This window comes from Pteropus alecto, unplaced genomic scaffold (assembly GCF_000325575.1).
Source record: "Pteropus alecto unplaced genomic scaffold, ASM32557v1 scaffold113, whole genome shotgun sequence".
Taxonomy (NCBI): domain Eukaryota; kingdom Metazoa; phylum Chordata; class Mammalia; order Chiroptera; family Pteropodidae; genus Pteropus; species Pteropus alecto.
This window is the reverse complement of record NW_006433949.1, coordinates 7224930-7249892: the sequence shown is the minus strand read 5'-3', so window position 1 is coordinate 7249892 and position 24963 is coordinate 7224930. Positions and strand designations below refer to the sequence as shown.

The 24963-nt window shown below is 40.0% G+C and overlaps 1 protein-coding gene across 3 annotated transcripts in view; it reads right to left on the bottom strand.

Annotated features, from left to right (window-relative positions):
* UBE2L3 (ubiquitin conjugating enzyme E2 L3) overlaps positions 1-24963 on the bottom strand; it is a 45775-nt gene that overhangs the window by 4912 nt on the left and 15900 nt on the right. For all 3 annotated transcript variants that reach the window (XM_006908655.3, XM_025044489.1, XM_015586843.2), the window contains one exon: positions 1669-1855. In XM_006908655.3, coding sequence (XP_006908717.1) covers positions 1669-1855 — 187 coding nt within the window. The remainder of the gene's footprint in view (positions 1-1668; positions 1856-24963) is intronic.

Sequence of the window (24963 nt, the reverse complement as noted above, 5' to 3'; positions counted from 1 at the left end):
ACAGTTCTGCCTTGTTTCTTGACTTTTCTCATGCTACTTTTGCTCACTTTTTCATGCTTCTTTACTTTCTTTTCAAAAACTGAGATATAATTCACATACACAAAAATACTCTTTTAAAAGTATACGATTCAGTTGTTTTCAGTATATTTGCAAAGTTGTATGACACCACCACTGTTTAACTCTAGGACATTTTCATCAACCCTCAAAATAGGAATAATGCTGACACAGCTCTATTGGGCAGCCAGTCCCTGTAAGAGGTGGCAAAGTGGTTTTATTTGTGTTCATCTCCTGACAAGCCTCTCTCCCCCTTGTCATGTCATGTCCCATTCTGCCTGTCCTCTGCCCTGCTTGCTACCCCAGTTCTCAATAAGGGAGGAGACTTTATAATTCTTTGTGGCCCAGCAGTCTGAGGTGCAGGGTCTGCCTGGGTAGCCTGGAAGAACTTCTCCCCTCCAGACATGGTGCTTAATATACACAACTTGGCAAGGGCTCCAGGAGTTGCACGAGGGGCTGACAAGTCATTCCTGAACAAGAGCAGCTATAGACTTCCAACACAGAGCTAGGAATTTGCATGGAAAACTTTGTCAAGCTTTTATAAACACCAACTTGTACATGACCAAGTGCCAAGTCCACGGGAGATCTATTTTGACTCGGCATGTAGCACCCACTCCTTTCTACTACTCAGCTGTGTTGAACCTGGGGCTCAACTTTCCATGTGAAAGGCTTTCAACTCCATCTTTGGGGGTGGGGCAGTGTTTCCACTAAAAGACAGTTATTTATATTAGTCACTGAAAAACCACCTGCAACCTAGCAAGTTCCAGCCGCATCCACTCTCTTCAATCTAAAAAAACGTTACAGTGGTTCAGCTGGTTACTTATAAAAAAGCTACCGAGAATATGAGATTAGGACTTCAAAAGAAAGTTCTGGAATTAGGAAACAAAAATTTCCTAATTTGGTTCATACCAAAATCTAGTAACTTCCAGGGGACAAGAATTAAGTACTTCCTAGAAAATGAGCATGTATATGTTCACACAGAGAGACCCAGACACATGGGACATACACGGTCACATCCAATTCCAAGGAGTTCCAGGTCTGCTAAAACTATGTGCTTTCATTGGACACACAGCCCTCAAGTCTGACCGTGCCCCTCCCTCACACCACCCACTGTGAGCCACCGGCTTTCTGCTGCTAGCCAGGTGGCTTTAGCTTGTGCCCTTCTTTTAGTCTGGAAAGCTTTCTCCAACCTCCCCTCTTCCTTCAAGTCTGAGTTCACGTGCTAATTGCTATGTGAGGTCACTATAAACATCATTCCCCTTCCCCAACTGAGGCAGCCCCATAATCCTTCGTGAAAATTCCCAGTGGCAGTGCCGCATTCCTCACTGCACGGGTGACAAGCATTGGGCTGGTCTGTCTGCATGCATCCCCACAGGGCTGTGAACACAGGAAAGGCCTCCTCAAATAACTGCGTAAGACAACAGTTTAACTGAGACCTGCCATGCCCAAAGGACTGGTGGGACCTCGGCTGCACTTCTGTGTGTATTGGAATTGGTAAAGGTAGGATTTCTCTAGACTCTGTGTGACATGACATTAGAAGGCACTGAGGAGCCCCTGTCCCACTGCAGCCTCCAGAAGAGCAACTACTGATGAAGACACAGAAGCATGTCTTACCTTGGTCGGTTTTGGTTGCTGGCTTCCAGTTTTCAGCACTAATTACTGGCAGACAGACCTGCCCCTTTTCATCAATGTTGGGGTGATAGATCTTTGTTTTAAATGTGATCTTCGGTGGTTTGAATGGGTACTCTGCTGGAAAGTTGATTTCGATTCTGAAGGCCCCCTTATCATAGGGAGGGTTGTCCTATAGGGCAAGAGATCAAAATGAACACACCATGGTTCACAAACCTGGAGCTAAGACAGGGATGTTCGGTTTACTTGAAAAATTAATTTATTTCAAGTGATATATCAACTGGAGCCTTGTCATGTTCAGGGCAACCAATGATCAGTATTCCTAGAGCAAGATGTCTGCTAAGCTGTGAAAAGGTCTGAGATTGATGTTCTGGTTTCTTTATTTTTTAAAAATAGATTTTAAATAGTAGTTTTAGTTTCACAGAAAAACTGTAAGTAGAGTTCTTATATGTCTGCTTCTCCACATGCAAGGCCTTCCCTACTATCAGTATCTTGCAACAGTATGGTATATTTGTTACAGTCGATAAACCCACATTGACATTTCATTATCGCCCAGAGTTCGCAGTTTACATTAGGTCACTCTTGGTCATACATTCTATGGGTTCTGTATGGTATTATACACTTTAGTTATAACCATACAGTATGTAGCCTTTTCGGTCTGGCTTTTCTCACTTAATAATATGCATTTAAAGTTCTTCCATGTCTTCTCATGGCTTAATAGCTCATTTCTTTTTAATGCTAAAATAATATTCCATTGTCTGGATGTACCACAGTTTATTTATCTATTCATCTACTGAAATATATTTTGGTTGCTTCCAAGTTTTAACAATTATGTGGACTTAAGCTTTCAACTCCTTTGGGTAAATACCGAAGAGTGTGACTGCTGGATCGTAGGGTAAGAGTATGTTTAGTTTTGTAAGAAATGGCCAAACTGTCTTCCAAAGTAGCTGTACTATTTTGCATTCACACCAGCAATGAGCATTCCTCACTGGCACATCCTCCGGCCAGCATTTGGGGTTGTCGGTGTTTTAAGTTCCGCCCTTCTAACAGGTGTGTAGTGGTATCATTGTTGTTTTAACCTGCAATCCCCTAAACATGATGTTGAATATCTTTTCATATGCTTATTTGCCATCTGTGTATCTTCTTTGGTAAGGTGTCCGTTCAGCTTCTTTTGCACATTTTTATCTTAGAGTCTTTGTTTTCTTATTATTGAGTTGTAAGAGTTCTTTGTATATTTTGGATAACAGCCCTATATCAAACATGTCTTTTGCATATCCCTCTTTATCTTTCTGAAGACATGAAGAGTCACACCAGAGGTAAATAACAAACCAACCCAAATCACACCAAGTCCTGACAGACCAAAGAGGTAGCAGAGACTCCAGATCCTGGCCAACTCAGTCTCATTAGGGTAGAACCAGCATCTAGCTGGTTAGCTGGCCCAGCTGGCTGCCAGGCAGGGTCAGGACCATGCCCCATCCCCTTGTCCCTAGGACCACTCAAAGATCTAGCCCCTCAAGGACTGGACACTCTAATGGCCCAAGAGCCTCTGAGAGACACCCCAAGAAAAAGAGCCTCAACCTCTCCTCCAGCCACCCTCATAGCCAGAGCTGAGCAAGTCCTTCATTTACTGCCTTTCACTAGTACTCCAGCTCTCCTAGGTACCCCTCACAGGCATGCCATGTCACACCCAACCCAAAGAAAGCCAAGCTTCACAGAGTGCCCTGGAACGCTCTTGGCAGCCCCAACACCACAGCCCGTCCTCCTCAAGCTCCAGCCTAACTATGCATTCATTCTCCAGCAAAAAGTTCTGCTGGGGAGCCAGGTTGGCACAGACCAAGTCTCTACACTCTCCCATGTTCTATTCTCACTCAGGGATGGGCGGCATGGTGCAGGGGCCTTCAAAAATGGGTAAGTTTAGGAAAAGCTGAGGAGTGGGAGAGGTCTTCCAGGCAAAGAGGACTAACGACTGAGATGGAAGGGACAGCATGGGAAAGACAAGAGGCTGAGAGCAGGCAGTGTGGCCGAGAGGCTGCATGGGGCCCGTGTGAGGAAAGGTTGAGCTACCCTTCTAGGAGCTGTCAGAAGATTACTCTGTAGGGAAGCTTGTCAGGAAAGTGGAGACTCAGGGTCAAGACGAGGGTGGAGATGCTAGCCAGCAGTCCAGGCTGAGTGTGCCTGTGTGAGGAGAGAGGACCTACACACACACAGGAAAGGTCGGGACAAGGCTATATTGGAAAATCATTTTCATCTCAACAAAACCTTCCCTATTTCCTTCTTAAAGGAACACCAGATTCTCTAAAACACTAACCAGAAGTTAAAGCAGCAGCAGATACCCCACCCTACTCCTGTCCTGTATGCCTACTACCTAGGAGAGCCATGTAAAATGTACTTTCCTGTATGACTTTTGGCTGGTAAAATCTGCTAACTTTGTTGGAAAATCATTTTCATCTCAACAAAACCTTCCCTATTTCCTTCTTAAAGGAACACCAGATTCTCTAAAACACTAACCAGAAGTTAAAGCAGCAGCAGATACCCCACCCTACTCCTGTCCTGTCTGCCTACTACCTAGGAGAGCCATGTAAAATGTACTTTCCTGTATGACTTTTGGCTGGTAAAATCTGCTAAATTTCATTCATCATCCAGGACTGATCAACCACACCTGTGCCCCGCCATATGCCGGAAATTGGGAGACAAACGGTCCTGGTTAGCAGTTCTAATCTCGGCTCTGCCCCTTCCCAGCTGGGCAAGTCTGGGAACATTCCCAATCATCTGAAAAATGGGGTTAACAGCTGTATGTACCAAGACTTGTTCTGATGACGAGATAAGGCTGCTAAGTCCTGTGTGCCTGCCATGTGAGCAAAGAGCTCGAGAACAGCAGTTCTGTCTCTATAGGAGGCAGGACAGGCTAAGCCTCTCACCACCCAGGGAACGTGGCTCATCTTCTCTGAGCCTCTCACCTCGTCTGGGGCTGTGGATGACCAAAGGAATGGCTCAAGTGTGTGTGAGCCATAGACTGTCCATCCATCCCAGTGATTTCTGTCGAAGGAGGTATGCAAAAATTAAACACAGGATATACCTTCTGGATAAAAGGCCTAAATCTCCACATATGAATTTTAGATATTTTAGAGCTAAACTTATTCTGTGAGAAGGCAGCTCACTATAACGGACATTAATGAGAAAACATGTTTTTGTTGTAGAAAAATACTATACGACTTTTCAGCAATTTACCTCAAATTCAAAATCAAGCTGCAACATCATTTTATTACCAAACTAACCAACAATTACAGTATTTTTATCTTTACATATGACCCTGACCAGTGTTCTTCCATTATCCCTTCATTCATCTGGATGTCCCTTCAGTTAATGTCACTGTGCCAAAGAACTTTTTGAGATGTAAAATTAACTTCTGAAAATTTTACATGCTCTAAATTCATTCAGACTTTAAATTTCACTTACCTCTTCCCTGAAGGTATTGCAGATGATTAGCCAAACACGTACATTTTAAAACCTCATTCAATCCGTGCTTAAATTCCAAGACACTTTTTTTTTTTTAATCTATATATATTCCCTTTATAAAGGGAGTGAGTAGTCTAAAAGTGTTTACTATGGGAAGGGGCTGGTGGAACACAGGGCAGAGCTCACAAGGGGCAGCAGGGATGGGGGGAAGTGTTTTTTTTATTATTTATTTTGTAAACACTATGGCTAAAATAAAGAAAAACAATTTTTGTACTAATTCTGCACTAAGAACCCACATTTTCCTGCATTCGTTTCTAGTCATATGTATACGTGACATGTAAGTAAGATGTGACCATTTATCAGCACTTGTTATATGCTAGGTGCTTTTCTGTCTCCTCTCCAATTTATTGCCCTTGGTAACAAGCCTCAGGCACATGCTATCCTCAGTCACATTTGGACAGATGTCTGTCTAGGCCCATCCTTAGTGCCTTTGTGGGACATGAGGGCAAGAGAGACTGATGTAAATGTGCTGATATTCATTTTGCTTGCTGTTCCATGAGTGATAAACTGTCCTTTGTGTTTGTCTAAGAAATTCCATGTCTTCTCCTGGCATCCAATAAGCTATGGCCAGCTAACATGTTCACTTGCAAACAGCGTGAAAATCTCAGATCCTTTATAGTTCTTGACCCCAACCTTCGAAGGCACAAAGTTGTTTTGTGGCAACTAATACCAAGAGGAAGCTCTTTCCACATGACACCACACCACCCGAAGCCTTTCATCCACGTGTCCTACTTCTAACCCCGTGGTCAAATCTAATCTTTCCTTCCCATGGCAACTCTTCAAGAATCCTAAGACCCCACTGTACTTCCATTATCTTCTATTCCTCGAGTGAAGACCCTGAGTCCTTCAACCACCCCACAGAGGTCAGTTTTGTGTCACTGCCCTGACTGCTTTCCCTGTGATGCAGTAAAGATACCACACAGCTCTCTGGCAGCCACAGAAGAAATCGGGTCAATCCTCTCACTCTACCTTAGACTGTTGCCACATGGCGTGCCCCCACGGTATGTGTGCATAGCTGACATCACATGCAAGACTCATGGCTGATGATGCAAACAGGTGGATCCTGGTTTGGATCTACTGAACATGCTGTCCCTTTTCCATTCCAAACATCAGACAGATTGAAGGTTCTGTGCCACTTCTGTCCAGCTTGGTGGCAACTTCTCAGTAGCATCTTTTCCCCATGGCTAGCCCTTTTTTGCCCAGTATGTTAACAAAGCCCAAGCTTTGCTACCACAAGAATGTCAAGTGCAGACCTGTCCTGCTGGCTGTTTGTCCTCCAGAGTTCAGTTGTTTTGTTGCAGAGGAACAAGGGGAGGTGGCCTGCTCTGTTCTGAGTGCCCCAGGCTGGTGTCTATGCTCTCAAACTTTCATGGTCCACTCTAGGATCTTGACAAAACCTGAGATAAGCGCATGGGTCTTTTGAACACAGACTGTATCTTCTTACCCTTTGTAAACTGTCAAATATTTATAATCTCTTATCTTTTCTGAAAATAAGCTTCCTGGTTGCCTGCATCACAAAACCTGCTCATTGAGCAGACTCCTCTTGTGCTAACTTTGTTTCCTGAAGATGACTTCTTTACACTGTTTTCAACAATTTGGTTTGTAGGACTTTTCATAGTATAGTCAACAAATATTCTAACATTAAGGAATTCCATCACATTCCCTTTGAAAATAAATATTAGTGGGAATAAGTATTTTTAGAACTTGTCTTCCAATCTTTCATGACCAAATTACCCTGTGAATTATATCTAAATTTAAAATTGCAATCTCCATTAACTAAATTCAACAAGAGCTTTCCCTTTTCCGAACTCCTATGTATCTCTCACGGCACAATTCACTTTCCCCTCAAGAACGGAAGTAGCTTTATTGTTATTTTTCATAGAAATATAGCATTCACACCAAAAAAGTAGTATGAAAGCTTCCTTGCTCCCAGGATAACGGCTGTGAGCCCCTGCCACATGGCCATGGCATATTCTCTACACACACAGTGCGCACAAAGCTTTCATTCTGGACATATACACAAACTATTATGTAATTACAAATTGGAGCCATTCTGTCTATGAATTCTTTCATAACTTTGCTCACACGCTATACATTGTTTTCCAGTCTGCAATGCAGATGTTCCCCTCTTCTGTTAGGCCACAGCGCCTTGTGGCTTTTGTTCAAAAGGCCTGTGCCTGGCTTGTGAAAGGAGCTGAGTAGCCCCTGCAACGTGGAGGCATGCTTGTTCTCCTATGATGACCCCAGCATATCCTAAGATTGGCAGCAAAATTATTTGTATGTGTATCCCTGTGTCAGAAAACAGGGATCCCCTTATTTGGCCTCAACCATTATATCTACAGAAAGGGAGAAGCAGCTACTGATGAATTAGCAGGAAAGCAGAAAAGAAGAGGAAACTCAGGCCTGTGTGAGGCCCTGAGGGAAGAGGGAGGCAAGAGGTGGCTCCTTAAGGCCAGGAGGGCAATGCAGAAGGAAGGAAGGGGTCTGGTGGGTAATGATTTCAGGTGCCATGGGCTGTACGTACAAATGAGGAAGGAAAAACAGAAAGGAAGGTGAGATCTGAATTACAAATGTAGCTACAAAAGGTGAAAGAAGGACACCGAAGCCTCAAATGCACTCCTGGAGGCAGGGCTGGAGTTTAGGGAAACCTTCTTTCGTTCTTCACTGAAAAAATAACCTCTAACATTGAAGGAGCTTTTATATTGTATCTGGGACTGTGCCAAGTGTTTTTAATTAACACCATACACCAATCATCAACAGCTAACATTAAAGAAAAAGGTGGTGGTGAGGGGAAACAAAACTGCCTCACAGATATCCAAATGCCCTACTAGCTTCGGCAAGTTTTTAGGTTTTGTTACAAGTGGGGGAAAAAAGTTTTTAATTGAGGTAAAATTCACTAACATACAATTAACTATATTAACGTGTACATTTGGTCAATTCATAATGTTGTACAACCACCTCTAATTTCATGTTGACTCTCCCCGCATGGTTTTACCGAGAAATAATTTACATAGATCATTGTATAAGGTTAAGGAGTACGGCAGGATGATTTGATTTACATATAATGTGTACTGATTACCACAACAGGTTCAGTTAACATCCATCTTCTCAGAAAGAACAAAAACAAGAAAAAAAATTTCTCCTGGTGATGAGAACTCTTAGTTTTTACTGTTTTAACAACTTTCCTATTTTCATACAGCATTGCTAGCTATAATCTCAAGACTTCTTCATCACCCCGGAAAAACACTCTGTACCCACCAAGTAAGAAATGGAAAATTAAGGCAATAAAACTGGTTCAAAAATTACACATTCTTGCTCCAATGGAGGCCGAGGTGGCTAACTTCTCCCAGGAGGCAGAAGAAAGGAGCTCGAGGGCAAAGGAGGGACTCCCAGGTAGAGGGCAGGCGAGGCAATAAAGAACATACTTTGCCTTCTAAAATCCAGCCTCTGGAGTTACTAAAATAACATTCTTTCCTATCAGAGAAATCCACGTTTGTTGTAGAAAACAAAACGTGTGCAGGCAGGCACAGAGGAGAAAACACACTGCCCCAGTCACCTCCCTGAGAGAACTGGGGCCAGAACTCCAACACACAGCTCTCCTGCCACTTTTTTCTAGGTGAAAGCACACACAAACACACAAGAACACACGAGGGATTTGCATGCACAGCACTGTGATCACCTTCACTGCAGGCTGTTGCTGACATTACCTTCATCGCCTGTGCATGCTGATCTCCTAGAAGATCTTTTGTACTGGCTGCAACATGTCCTGATGCCTAGCACCCTAGTTGCTGCAAGAGAAAGCAGGAGTGGCAAGGCTATAGGGACTCAAGAGAAAGTGGTGGCAGCACCCACACTGGAAAGCCACAAAATCAAGGATGATGTTTTTAAAGGAAGAAGCCTGGGATCATCTAATACAGAGAGAAGTGGTGGTGAAGATCCCTTGCTGTTCTGGTGGGATCCTTACAGCATTCTTATGACTGTATTTTGATTACCTGTCTTCTTCATTAGTCCAGGAGACCCTTGAGAGCAGGGACCCACACTGTCCACAGAACCAGACTTCACACATTTGCTAACTGAACTACCAACCTCTCAGATTCTCTTCCTGACTAGAAAATCATCAAAATCATTGTTTATGTTATTCTTCTGAACATGACCAAGAATGTTAGCTCTCAGAATAATGGCTTAACATACCTGGAACACAATGACTCCAGAGCCAACCTGGAACTTGTTACATAGAAAACATTTCCGCATCTCTGTATCCCAGTCATCAGTCACAGCTTATGGTGTCTAATAAAGCAGGAGATATGAAAACCCCACTGCCAATCTATAAGGAAGGGACTCAATTCCAAGTCATTCACAAGAAAATAAAACAACTTCTTGTTAGGGAAGAAAAACTGATCTTACTATTTTTAAAAATCAAAGCTAATTAAGAAAATAACCCAGTTTAAAAATGGGCAAAGTATTTTAATAGACATTTCTCCAATAAGTTCAGCATCTTAGCCATCAGGGAAATAGAAATCAAAACCACAACGAGAAACCACTCTATACCTATTAGCATGGCTACAATAAAAGAGACTGACAATATTAGCTGTCAGCAAGGATGTGAAAAGACTGGAATCCTCTTACACTGTTGATAGGAAAGTAAATGGTACAGCGACTCTGGAGATAGCCTGGCAATTCCTCAAGTGGTTGAACTTAAGGTTACCATATGACCTAGCAATTCCACTCCTCTGTAAATACCTAAATAAAATGAAAATGTATGACTCCATAAAAACTTGTAACTGAATATTAATAGCAGCACCCTTCATAATGGCCAAAAAGTGGACACGACCCCCAAATCCATCAACTGATGAATGGATAAGTAAATAACGATACATCCATTACAATGGAATTACTACAACATAAATGAATCTTGAAAATATTAAGCTAAGGAAAGAAGCCAGACACAAAAGGTCATATATTGTATGATTCCATTTATGAAAAATACAGAATAGCTAAATCTACAGAGAAAAGTAGATTTGTGGCTGCCTAGGCCTCAGCGGATGGGGTAATGGCCAAGGTGGGGTTCCTTGGGGAGGAATGAAAAACGTTCTAAAATTGAGGTGATAGTTGAACAACTCTGCGAATATACTAAAAATCACTGAATTGTACACTTTAAATGGATGAAATGTATGGTTTGTGAATCTCAGTAAAGCTGTCTTTTAGAAAACTTAAAGCTAACTCAGGAACAGTGGTTCACAACTGGGAACAGTATTGTCCCTCCTGGAAATGTTTAGAAGTGCCTGAGGGTGTCCTTTGCTGTCCCAATGACAAAGGTGGATACTGGCATCTAGTGGACAAAAAACAGGGACAATCCCTCACAAATAATCCACATGCACATACCAAAATGTAGTTTGCAATGTAAGCACACTGAGAAACATGGCTCTAGGAGAACTACATATTCAATTTATAAACTGTGGGGTACCTACTATGTGTAACACACAATGCTAGGGACAGGAAGTGGGACGGAAACAGACAAAGGCCTCTGCCTAGACCAGAACTCACTGAGATAGACATTCCATACCACAAGTCACAAAACAGAAGTCACATTGTGAGGCATGCCCAAATAGAGAGGGAGCAATGATGCTAAAGCTTGGGCCACAGGAGACTCCGACAGACTACCCAATCAATAGGCATTCCTCATACTGCCTCGCTGGAAATAAAACCAGTTTTGTTTGCATATGCACTACTCTCTCATTGTGACCCAGGGGTAAATCCTAACTGCTCTAACTTGGTCACCTGTCAAATATGGTGGCCACCTACCAGCCACAAATGGCTATAGTGTACTTGAAATGTGACTCTTCCAAATTGAGATGTGCCATCAGTGTAAACTACCACCTGGATTTCAAAGACTTTATACAAAAAAAATACTGTAAAATATTTCATTAATAATCGCTTATATTGATTACGTGAATTTTTTATATATTGTGTTAAGTATATTAGTTATCAAAATGAATTCCATCTGTTCATATTTTTTAATGGGAATAACAGAAAATTTGAAAGTATAGCTGTGGCTCACATTATTTTCCTATTGACAGCACTGACTATTGTGGTACTTCCCGTACCCTGGCCAGTGGCAGACACGGGGTGGCCACGTTCTAGATAATGAAGTATAAGAAGCCTGTGGGGAGCTCCTGGGATGGGTGTCTTTGTTCTCAGTCACACCAGACTACACATATGATAAAAGTGCATAGAAGTAAATGCGCACACATAACAACTGGAGAAATCTGAGTAAGACTGGTGAGTTGTATCACCGTCAATTTCCTGGTTATGATACATACTATGATATAGTTATACAATGCGCAAAGGGTATTGGTGACCTCTCTGTATTATTATAATTGCATGAGGATCTACAATCATCTCAAAATAAAAAGTTCAAAGAAACAAAAAGAAGAAAAGAGACAGGATAGGATGGGAAGATCCTCTTCCTCCCCTGGACACTGCAGAGCCTGCATGAGTCTCTTGTACTGTAGCAGCTACCTGACAGTTGGGCAGAAAGCTTGACAAAGATGGAGCTGAGGACAGGAGAACAAAGACAGGTGGACTCTAGGTCCTTGCTCACATCACTGAGCTGCTGGATTAACCAGCCCAGAGCACCCGCCACGAAACTTTTTGTAAGTGTAGTAACTTTCCCTTTTTGAAGCCGACCTGGGGGGTTGGTTCTTTACTTGCTGTCAAAAGTGACCTCACTAGTATGAATGGTGACTGCAGAGAATGCAGAGAGGGCGTGATTCACTGAGATCAGGGATAGGGAGTTCCAGAGAAGACTCAGGAGGAGGGGACTGGAGGCCGTGAGTAGAAGGTGCGCAAGTGGCTTCATGAGCAGGAAGAGCCATGATAGTCCCTGAAAATGCCTCCCTTTCTCTAAAGTCAACAAACAAGTATTTACCTCACTAATTAGTCAGCTTGGAGTACTCCAACCCCAGACCAACTCACAGTTAACTGGATGGAGGACACTGACCTGCAGCCCATGGAATAAGGGAGCAAAGCTCCTCCAAAGAGCCCAGGAATCTGAGCCCAGGTGGGAGAGACTTGATGGTGAGCCAGTGAGGTGCTGCAAAGAATCTCTGAGACGGAAAAGCCTGCTCAGAGGCAAAGGTAGTTCCAGTTTTTGAAATGCAATGTTATCAGTGTACTTGATGGCCATCCCAAAAATGTTCTAAAGGGGTTCACCAGAACTCCTGCACTCAAGGGAGAGCAGTGAGCCCCAGGAGCCCACATGGAGGTCAGAGAAACCGTGATGTCAGACTCCACTTCATACCCACCAGGCTGGTGAGGTGAACACCAAGGCAGCACAAGGCCTCTCCAGAGAATCTTTATTTCATTTTAAAAACAATTACTGAGGCAGCTTCTAATATACAAGGCCTCAGGGACACAAAGATGACTCACAAGTCTGTGCTTCTAAAGCCCAAAGGCAAAGAAATCCAGGGGCAGGCTGACTGAGGCATTAACCACGACATTAGCTGAAGTAAGCATTAGCTCTGTGCCAGGCCCAGGAGCACTACCAATGTATTCAGTCCCGACCACTGCTAGCGGCGGGCACTCTGAGTTCCATTTTACAAGTGAGGCACTGAGGCACAGACAGTTAGAAAGAAGACTTACTATTATTGTTGCAATGTTTTCAACTGTGCATATCTTACCTTCTCAATAAAAGGTAAAACTAGTGGCAGCACCACAAGTTCACGGTGACAATGACACAGGACTGGAGCAGCCCAGGCAAGAAAGGAACTCAAGTTAGGATAAATTTTCCCCCTTAAAGAACTAAGCATTCAAATTATGAAGTTAGGAGTACAAAAACACACACACACCAAGGAAAACAGAAGACATCAAACATCATGAAAAATATAAACCACTGTAACATAAAAGCAGAAATTACCATGAAAGCAAAAATTAGCAAATCAGAACACAGAAAAAAAGAATGAAATTCTTCATGATACATGATACATGAAGCCAATCTGACCATCTCCCAAAATCCACTAACACACAGAAAACAATCCAATTTCACATATGAACAGAGACATAAACACACTAAAGACGCATTAAAGAGAAAAACACAGGCCCAAAAGTGCATCACTCATGCTAAAAAGCCCATGGTACCAAACCTAGATTTAATACCTAATGTAATTACAGTTTAAACAATGCTCAGATATAAACTTAATCAACCAACCTAGAATTTTCTGGTCTAGCACCAGTTAGGTAATCTGTTATATGGGTCCTATCAGCACCACCCCTAAATAGAAGATGTCCCAATCTAAAAATAATCCATTCTCTTCTTTTGTTAATAGCTCCGTTGCCCCACCCTTCTTCCTACACACTTCTATTGTGTACAACTCCTCAGAGCACTCATCTAGTTGCTAGACTGGATGCTGCCTGATTCATGAATTGCTCAATAGAGCCAATCAGATCTTCAAATTTACTCAGTTAAATTGTTTTAATACTAGTAAACTTAATAGACTATTTTAAAAATACAGGCATATCTCAGAGATATTGCGGGTTCGGTTCAAGATCATTGCAATACAGCAAGTATTGCAATAAAGCAAGTCATAATCTTTTTGCTGGTGGAGAGTCTTGCCTTCAATTTGTAAGAAACGCAACATATGTAAAGTGTAATAAAGCAAAGCACAATAATACAAGGTATGACTACAGCCCATTGCGATGAAGGAAGAGTTAATCCAGAAAGAGAAGAGGGGTTTAATTAACAGACCACTTAAAAAACCTGAGACCCCCAAGAAGTAATTTACCGGCTGAGATGGACTCCCCATGGTCAACCGAGGGCCCAAACTTTATGAATAATAAAAGTTTGGCAGCCATTTGCTGACAGGGGCTCCTCACATACAATGTATACTGGGAAGAACCTCAGACTGACATCACTAGGCTACAAAAAAATTTTCAGATCTTTTATAATTTTATGAGACAACCGTCTTACATTGGACTGCCTGACCAAAATGTTATGCAGGGAATGACTGTAATATGTCCTTTAATGAAACCCACTCATTCCTGATTAAAAGAGAAAAATTTAGGAAGTGACATCAGCAAAACAGCAAAGCAGGCAGTTGCAAACTCCCATTCCTCCACAAAACATAAAAGAAAATATTGCAGAAATAATATAGCAAATTAATACAGAATCAAGAAAAAGGCAACTGTGGCACTTTTACTTGCCCTTACCCCACCCCCTTCCTGGCTGGGCAGCAGACATCTTGAAGATGGCAGCCTCTATTCCCAGTGTGAGACCCTGGTCCTTGGTTCCAGAGGTTGCAGAGCAGACCTTATTCATAGATTACTGTGTCTGTCTATACTAACCTGTCTGGGGGCTACATGAAGGACTGACACAGGTGCTCATCTGTTTTCCCTAACTTAGAATCCACAAGGGGTAGAAAAGTGCAGGCACTGCTGAAAAAGACTGTAATGAAAACCCACAGCTGCATGGAGCAAAAGATAACAGTTGAGACATGAAATAGATTGCCTAAAGCAGAGGAAAGCCAGGAAGAAACCTGGAGGAAAATAGGTCATTCAAAAGTGTAAGAATACTGGGAAACTGAGAAAGCCATACACAGGCCTAGGACAGGATACATGCTCAGAAAAGACCCGAGAAGATCTGAAGATTTCACCACTGGCTAACTATAGGCTCAACACAAGCAAGAAATGAAAGCTGAGGCAGAATTGTAACTGGCCTGGCTACATTTTAAAGAACCTCAGCACAGAGCCTAATTGCAAAAACTGAGACTCTTTTTAAGCTCCAGGAATTCAAGAAAATTTCAATCAAAACACTGTGGAACACAAGCAAAGCCTTTAACAGTCAAGAACAGCAAAGCCTTCAACAGTCAAGAACAGCAAACCCTGGGGAAGGGGGAGATCTGATTTCCACATTATAATATTCAAATGTCCAGTTTTCAGTAACAACAAAAATCATGAAGCAAACAAAGAAAGAGAAAAGTATGGCCCATTTAAAGGGAAAAACCAAATTGACAAAAACCATCCCTGAAGAAGCCCAGACACTGGACTAAAAGGACAAAGGATTAAAACCAACTGCATTAAATATGCTCAAAGTGAAACCAGGAAAACGGCTGAACAAAATTAGAACACCAATAAAGACACAGAACTTATAAATTATCAAAAGGAAACAAACAGAAATTCTGGAGCTGAACAGTACAATAACTGAAATGAAAACTCACTAGAGCAATTAATTCAGCAGTGGATTTGGGCAACCAAAAGAATCAGCAAACCTGAAGCTGGGACAATTGAAATGACCCAGTTTAAGAAACAGAAAGAAAAAAGAATGAAGGAAAGTGATCAGAGCCTAGGGACACCATCTAACCGACCAATACACATTATGGGAGTCCCAGGACAGGAAAGAGAAAAGGGGCAGAAAGAATATTTGAAGAAATAATGACTAAAAACTTCCCAAATTCCACGAAAATTAATCTCCACATCCAAGAAGCTCAATGAACTCCAAGCAGAACCATACCAAGAAAGAGTCAAATCACTTAAAGACAAGGAGAGAAACAACTTGTCTAGTAGAATGGATCATCAATAAAATAAATAACTGATTTCTCACCAGAAACCATGGAGGCCAGAAGGCAGAGAAAGGGAAATACTGTCAGCAAAAACTATCCTTCAAAAATGAAGGAGAAATTAAGATATTCTCAGATAAACAAAAACTGAGGGAATTCATCACTAGTAGACTTTTTCTAAACGAGAACAAAAGGGAGCCCTTAGACTAAATGAGAGGACATTGGACACTAACTCAAAGCCATGTGAAGAAATAAAGAACAATGGTAAAGGTAACTACACAGGAGAATATATAAACCAGTATTATTATCGTACTTTGGGTTTGTAATTCCTCTTTGTGACAGTAACTAAGAGAGAGCTGCAGTGGCTATATTATCATCAGACAAAATAGATTTTTAAGTTAAAAAAATTACAAAAGACAAAGCACATTGTATCTTGATAATAAAGATTCAACCCATCAAGAAGATATAATTATAAACCTATACGAAACAAATATATGAACTAAAATACACGAAGCAAAAATGGACAGAATTGAAGTGAGAAATATAAGTTCTAAAACAGTTCTAAAATAAAAGGTGGCAATGTCTACAGTCCATTTTCAATAAGAGAACAAGACATAAGATCAACAAACACAGTACTTGAACAACCAACCAGACCTAATAAACATACATGGAACACTCCACCCAACAATAATAGGATTCACATTCTTCTCAAGTACGTATGAAATATTCTCCAGAATAGACCACGTTAGGCCACAAAACGAGTCTTAATAAATTTTAAAAGACTAAAATACAAAGTCTTTTCTGATCACTATGGAACACAACTAGCAGTCAAAAACGGAAAGAAAACTGGAAAACTCACAAATATGTGGAAATTAAACATACTCTTAAACAACCAATGGGTCAAGGAAGAAATCACAAGGGAAATTAGAAAATACCTTTAGATTAATGAAAATTAAAACATGAGATATCAAAACTTAAGGGATGGAGTGAAAGTATGGCTCAGAGGGAAATTTAGAGCTGTAAACACCTACAATAAAAAAGAAGGCTTTCAAATAAAAAACCTAACTAGATATCTTAGGAATGAGAAAAGAAAGAGCAAACTGAACCCAAAGCTAGAAATACATGACCAAAAGTTGGTTCCTTTAAATGATCTACAAAATTGACAAACCTTTAGCTGGACTAAGGAAGAGAGGAGACCCATATTACTAAAATCAGAAATGAAAATGGGACATTACTACCAATTTTACAGGGGAAAAAAAGGATTATAGAGTACTATGAAGTGCTGCACGCCAAAAAAACTGGATAACCGAGATGAAACGGACAAACTTCTAGAAACACAATCTTTCAAAACTGAAGAAAAAAAAAACCTAAACAGGCCTATAACCAGTAAAGAGACTAAATCAGTAATCAAAACACTCCCAACAAAGGAAAGTCCTGAATTAGATGGCTTCTTTTTTGGTGAACTCTATTAAGCATTTAAAAAATTAACACCAATCCTTTTCAAACTCTTCCAAAACAGTAAGGAGGTGGGAATACTTTCTAACTCATTCTAGCATCACCTTGATATCAAAGCCAGACAAAGACACTACAAAAGAAAACTACAGACCAAAATCCCTTATTGAATGGATGTGGCTGGCTGTGAACAAAAAACCAACTCCCTCTTTGTGTCCTGGAATCGTTTCACTTTTAAAGTTCCATGATGTGACATTTGACCAACTTTACTGTCCTATGTGACATGCCAAAGCCTTCTTGTAGATAAGTATCTGTGTTCCTTAAACTTATACAATATGACCATAAATATTTTTTGCTAACAACAGCCAGAATGGCAGGACAAGCAAGATAAATATCAAACTGGTGATCATATTGATGATAAAGAGTCATCTATCAAAAGATCATCAGGCGTTACAGCCCCTGGAGCTTACTGCATTCTTTGTCTCTTAGTCTTATCAATCATTAGTACCTGAGTTATAATGTTAAAAAAAAAAAAAATACTTTAACAAGAATCTGTTAGTGGAGAATAATCTATACATAACTGCCAGAGTCATCTGTCCTTTTTCACCCTACATCCCTGTAAATAAATTACCCTATAATAAACTGTTATATTCTATGGAGTTGCCTGCATTGTTTTTCTGTTTGAAAACACCTTCTTGTGGCAGTAGCCATTACATCTCTGCCCCACTGTCAGACACTTATGAATTTCGATGTTAAAATCTTCAACAAAATATTAGCAAACTAAACTCAGCAGCATGTTAAAAGGATTACACACTATGACCAAGTGGCATTTATCCTAGGTATGTAAGTGCAGTTCAACATACAAAAATTAACCAATGTAATATACCACATTAATAGAATCAAGGGGGAAAAGATCATCTGAATTGATGCAGAAAAAGCATTTGACAAAATCAAACATGTTTTCGTAACAAAAACCTTTGATAAACTAAGAATAGAAAGGAATTCTTCAATTCAACATGAAAAAAGGCCATGTGTGGAAAATTCAGAGGCAACATCACATGTAATGGTAAAAGTTTGAAAGTTTTTCCCCTAAAATCAGGAATCAAGCAAGGATGGCCACTTTTGTCACTTCTATTCAACACCGTATTTGGTAGTTCTAGCTAGGGCGATGAGGCAAGAAAAAGAAATAAAAGGCATCCAAATTGAAAAGGAAGAAGTAAAACTACCTCTATTCAAAAATGACCTGATATTATACGTAGAAAACTCTAGAGACCACACACACACACACACACACACAATTTATTTAATAAATGAATTCAGCAAATTTGCAGGATACAAAATCAATACACCAATATCAGTTGCATTTCTAAACACTAACAATGAACAATCCAAAAAGGAAATTAAGAAAGCAATTCCATCTACAATAACATTGAGAAAAATAAAATACCTAGGAATAAATTTAGCCAAGGAGGCCATTATAAACTTTATGTTTGTGTCCCTTTCAAATTCATAAATTGAAGCTCTAACCCCCAATGTGGTTGTATTTAGAGTAAAAAATTAATTATAGTCAAATGACGTCATAGGGTGGAGGCCAGATTCCACAGGATTAGTGTCCTTATAAGAGACACCAGGGAGCTTCCTTGCGTCTCTCCCCATGCACTGAAAGGCCACGTGAGGACACTTGGAGAAGGCTATGGAGGAGAGTCCTCACCAACAACCAACCCTGCCCAGACCTTGATCTTGGACTCCTAACCTCCAGAACCGTGAGAAAATGAATTCCTGTTGTTTAAACAACCAAGGCTACAGTTTTGTTTGTTTGGCAGCCTGAGTTGAGTAATACAAAGGTATAATAAGTAAGACTTGCAAACTGAGAATTATAAAATATTGCTAAAAGAAATTAAAGAAGACCTAAATAAATGGAAAGATATTCTAGGTTCATGAACTAGAAGATTTAATATTGTAAAGATGATAATACTACCCAAAGTGATCTAATGATTCAATATAATCTCTATCAAAATCCAAACAGTGTTTTTTGTAAAATGGAAAAACCAATCCTACAACCTTGAAAAAGATCACATTTCCTGATTTCAAAACTTAATACAAAGTTACAGTAATCGAAATCGTGTAGTACTGGCATTAAGGATAGAAATATAGACCAACAGAATGGAGTCCAGAAATAAAATCTTCACAAATATGCTCGTGATTCTTGACAATTATGCCAAGATCAGTCCATTGCAAAGACCAGTTTCGTCAACCAATGGTGCTGGGAAAATTGGACATCCACATGCAGAATGAAGTTGTACTCTTACCACATCACCCTTACATGATATTAAAAAATTAACTAGAATGGATCAAAGACAAGTATAACAGCTAAAACTATAAAATTCTTAAAAGAAAACATAGGGGAAAATCTGCATGACCTTGAATTTGGCGATGGTTTCTTAACTATGTCACCAAAAGCACAAGTAACAAAAGAAGAAAATAAGATAAAATGGATTTCATTAATATTAAAAACTTTTATGCATCAAAGGACACAATCAAGAGAGTGAAGACAACCCACACAATGGAAGAAAATATTTGCAAATCATATATCCAATAAGCGTTTAATATCTAGAATATATAAAGAATTCCTACAATTCAAAGACAAAAGGACAAACAACCCAACTAAAAATGTTTATATCGGCTTTATTCATAACATCCAAAACTTGGAAGCAACCAAAATGTCCTTCAGTAGGTGAATGGATAAATAAACTATGGTACATCCAGACAATGGAATATAATTCAACACTAAAAAAAGTTATCGAGCTCTCTCAGGTCCTTGCTTCCAAGAAGACCAAGAAAAGGAGGAACACTGGTCGTGCCAAAAAGGGCTGTGGCCACGTGCAGGCTATTTGCTGCACCAACTGTGCCCGATACACACCCAAGGACAAGGCCATTAAGAAGTTCGTCATTCAAAACAGTAGAGGCTGCAGCCGTGAGGGACATTTCTGAAGGGAGTGTCTTCAATGCCTATGTGTGTCCCAAGTTATATGTGAAACTACATTACTGTGTGAGTTGTGCCATTCACAGCAAAATAGTCAGGAATTGCTCTGTGAAGCCTCGCAGTACCAAACACCCCCACCCCGATTTAGACCTGTGGGTGCTGCCCCATGACCTCCAACAAAGCCCATGTAAGAAGCTAAGTCCTGTAGGAATGAAGTATTCTCCGGAAAAAAATAAAATAGAAATTATACTTAAAAAAAAAAAAGTTATCAAGCCATGAAAAGACATGGAAGAATCTCAAATGCATATTACAAAATGAAAGGAGCCAACCTGAAAAAGGCTACCTACTGTCTAATTTCAAATATCAAATATAAGACATTTTGGAATTGGTAAAACTATGAAGATAGTAAAGAGATCAGTAGTTGCTAGCGGGTGGCAAGGGAAGAGAGATAGGGAGGGATGAATAGGCGGAACACAGAATTTTAGGGCAGTGAAAATACTCTATATGATACTATAATGATAGATACAGGCCATATGTTTGTACAGACCCATAGAACATACAATACCAAGAGTGAACCCTGATGTAAACTACGTATTTTAGGTGATTATGATGTGTCAATGTACCTTCATCAATTATAACAAATGTACCAACCTCCAGGGAACGTCAATAAAAACTATGCATGTATGGGAGCAGGGTGTATATAGAAAATCTCTGTACCTTCCTCTTAATGTTGCAGTGAACTTAAAAGTGCTCTTAAAAACAAAAAACAAAAAACAGTCTTAATAGACAATAGACTAGTGGTTACCAGAGGGGAGGGATAAAATAAATTAAATGCTTAACAAACAAACAAACAAACAGCGAAAAAAGCCAATTATATCTTCAAATTCAAAAACAAAGTCTTAAAAAAAAACGGCAAAAGACTTGAATATATATTTCTTCAATGATATACAAATGGCCAAGAAGCAAATAAAAAATTGCTCAACATCTTCAGTCATGAGGAAACTGCAAATCAAAATCACCATGAGATACCAGTTTACATCCACTAGAATGGCTATAACTTTTAAAAAAGGGAATATAAGTGTTGGTGAGGATGTGGAAACACTGGAATACTTGTATAATGCTGGTGAAATTGGAAGATGGCGTAGACATTGTGAAAAATAGTTTGATGGTTCCTCAGAGTTAAAGAGAATTACCATATCATCCAGCAATTCTACTCCTACATGTATATCCAAAAGAAATGAAGAGGAACTCAAGCAGATACTTGCATGTCAATGTTCATAACAGCATTATTCAGAATAATCGAAAGGTGGAAACAACCTTAGTGTCCCTCAACAAATGAATGGGTAAACAAAATATGGCACAGACATATAATGGAATATTATTCATCTATAAATACTATGTTCTGATACATGGCATGATACTGATGACCCTTGATAAAATTATGCTAAGTGAAATAAACCAGATAAAAAAGAAAAATATTATAAAATTCATTTATATAAAGCATCTAGAATAAGAAAATTCACAGATTAATTAGGAGTTATCAGGGGTTGGGGGCGGGGGAATGGGAAGTTATTGTTTAATGGGTACAGAGTTTCTGTATGAGTGATAAAAAAGTTTGGAAATAGTGATGATGGTTGGCAAATATTTTAAATGTAATTAATGTCACTTAAAAATGACTAAAATTACAAATTTTATGTTATATGCATTTTACCACAAAAATCAATGAAGCAAAGTTTTCAAAAACTGTAAGAGAAAACTTCAAATTAGAAACTTCTGAATAAACAAAATTAAGAAAAAAACAGTAAGCTGAAAAATATTTGTCCCAGACACAAAGGATTAATCCAGAATTCCTACAATTCAACAAAAAATACATCCTAAAAATCTAATAGACTGCAGAAATGTAGTCAATAAGTGAAAAGAAACTTCTACTGTAATAACAAAATTAAAAATGTAAATGACTATGATCTAAATATTTGTGCCTCTCTCATTCATATGTTGAAAGCTAATGTCCAAGGTAATGTCATTAGGAGGCAAGGCCTTTGGGAGGTGATTAGAACATTAAAGCAGAGCCCTTGTGAATGAATTAGTGCCCCAGAGCTAGCCAGCTTGCCTTCCACCATTTGACGATACAAGAAGTCTGTGACCCAGAAGAGGGCCCTCACGGGACCCTGCACCTTGACTCAGACTTCTGACCCCCAGAAATGTGAGAAATAAATTTTTGTTGTTTGTAAGTTAACCAGTCTTATATTTCGTTATACAACAGCCTGAATGGGACTAAGACACAAATTAAATTGAGAACTTTTGCACCTACCTAATTGGCAACGATTTCTTTCTGTATGTCTGTCTCATAGGCTCTTTGTTACATATTGCCGGTTTTCCAGAGAACCCCACAAAGGCTTTAATAAGAGCGAGGCTAAAAATACTTCACACACATGCATTTACTGAACTTTTACAACCACAGCTAAGTATTTCTTTTAGAGGTGAAGATACCAGGACAAACTGTATAACTGGCCCTAGATCACCAAGCCAGCCAGAGACAGGGCTGGGGTTCTCATCTTGGACAGCTGAAACCCACAGCCTGGGTGCTGAACTATGAGCCACTCAGAACTGCCTTTAAAATGCCCAGCAACCTCTGTGATAGCCAGGGACGCATGTGGGAACTTGTACACAGTGTCCATAAGAATGTATATTGGCGCAATCTTTCTGGAAAATAACTCACCATACATACAAATGTTCCTGGACTTACAATGGGGTTACGTCCTGATAAACCCATCACAAGTTGAAAATATTGTAAACTCAAAATGTCTTTAACCTACGGGACATCCTAGCTTTGCCTAGACAATTTCTACTGAACGTGTGTAGTTTTTCGTACCATCATAAAGTTGAAAAATCATCATCTTGTATCAGGAGCTGTCTACAGAGCCCTACAGATGGTTCCTTCCTTATATACAATATAACCCTGATCCTACTGGAATATATTATGCAGAATATTATATCTTAAGGTCCCTCTTGATCTCTACCTCTGAGAGAAGACCTGCTCTGTCTGTGGAGTGTTATCCCTTTTCTAATAAACTTTCCTTTTGCCTCTAACTATATATATATATTATCTCTTAAGATCAGAACTTAAAATAAAGATGCACACTAAATTTTCCATATAAAGATGTTCACAGATAAATTATTTCTAAAATGGAAAAAGATCAATAATGTAAGTGGTCAATATTAAAGGAATATTAAATAAATTATCACGTAAATGTTATGGGATATTTTAGTTATTTAAAATTATGTTCATGAAGAATTTCAAGGCAATGACTAAATGATGAAAGTATAAATTAATTATGAAATTATTCAATGGCCTATTAAAAATGCATTAAAAAGGGTGGGAGGTATGCTTGCTTTGGCAGCACATATACTAAAATTGTTGTACACACAAAACAAGAATGTTTTCTACAATGCATCCAACCAAAAGCTGGTCTGTACTAAGACCCTAGTAAAGAACTGCATCATGCTCACTGACAGCACACAGTATAACAGTGGTACGAGTCCTACTGCGCACTGCACCTGGGCCACAAGGGGTCAAGCTGACTCTTGCAAAGGAAAAAGTTGTAACAAAAATGACCAAAGAAAATCCAGAAGAAATATGAAGAAAGGAAAAAGAATGCCAAAATCAGCAGTCTTCTAGAGGAACAGTTCCAATAGGGCAAGCTTCTTGCACACATCGCTTTAAGACCAGGCCGACGTGGTCAAGCAATGGCTATGTGCTAGAGGGCAAGGAGCTGGAGTTCCATGAGGAAAGTCAAGGCCCAAGAAGGCAAATAAATTCTCCTCCCTCCTATCTTAGCTCATGCAATAAAAGTATTTACTGTTCTAAAATATAAAATTAAAAAGAAAGGCTGGGAACACATTTCTTCATGAAGGGATTATGGGATTATTTTCTTAGACATCTGAATTTCAAATAACAAAAAACTTTATATAAAAACATATGTTTAAAGGGAATAAATCTGCCATGGTAATAGTGAAGTGTCGTTAGAAAATGCCTCTCTAGCCTCACCTCCTGCCTTCACTGCCCCCACCTCACCAGCTAGGGCATATTTACTAAGCAGCTCCCTGAGGACCAGCCCCTGTTGTAAAGGCACACTTCTGGGGTGCCACGCCTTTATTGGCCTGGCTCTGCTTTCACCTCAGCTGAGTAGACCCCAGTAAGTGTGGGTAGAAGATTCCCCATGCTGACCCAGCCCCTACAATACAGGAAGAAATGAGGTCCAGGTATGGGGTACTAGTGGGGACTTTGGACAATGATTACAGGAAGTGAGAGAAGAATGAGAAGAGGTAGCATGAATAGGGGTGAGGACAGCACTGACCATGGCCTACAGTCTCTGGCTTCCCCAGGAAGGGAAGGCTTTGGCCTAGACACACCCCAGAGCCTTGGCTCAAGCACGATGGCATTCTACCAGCCAGTCACCACCTTGGGCTTAATGAGACAGTAGCCCATTCCACAGGCTCCATCAACAAAACACCAAAAGGAGGCTTTGGTATACACTCAGGTCACAGCCTGACAGCCATCTATTCCTGGAGCCAGCCTATAGTCTTTCAGGCCACTGAGCTCACAGGGTAGACTGCCCAATACTGTCCCATTCATTCTTATCAGTTTTCAAAAAATCCACAGATTAATTATTCACTTCTTTTATCAGTAGGATTAAAAATCTCAATTAGAAAAGAGCCAGATGGTCTTAGCCATCCTTCCACTCAGCACCTAATAGGTCCCTATCGCAGGGAAGGACT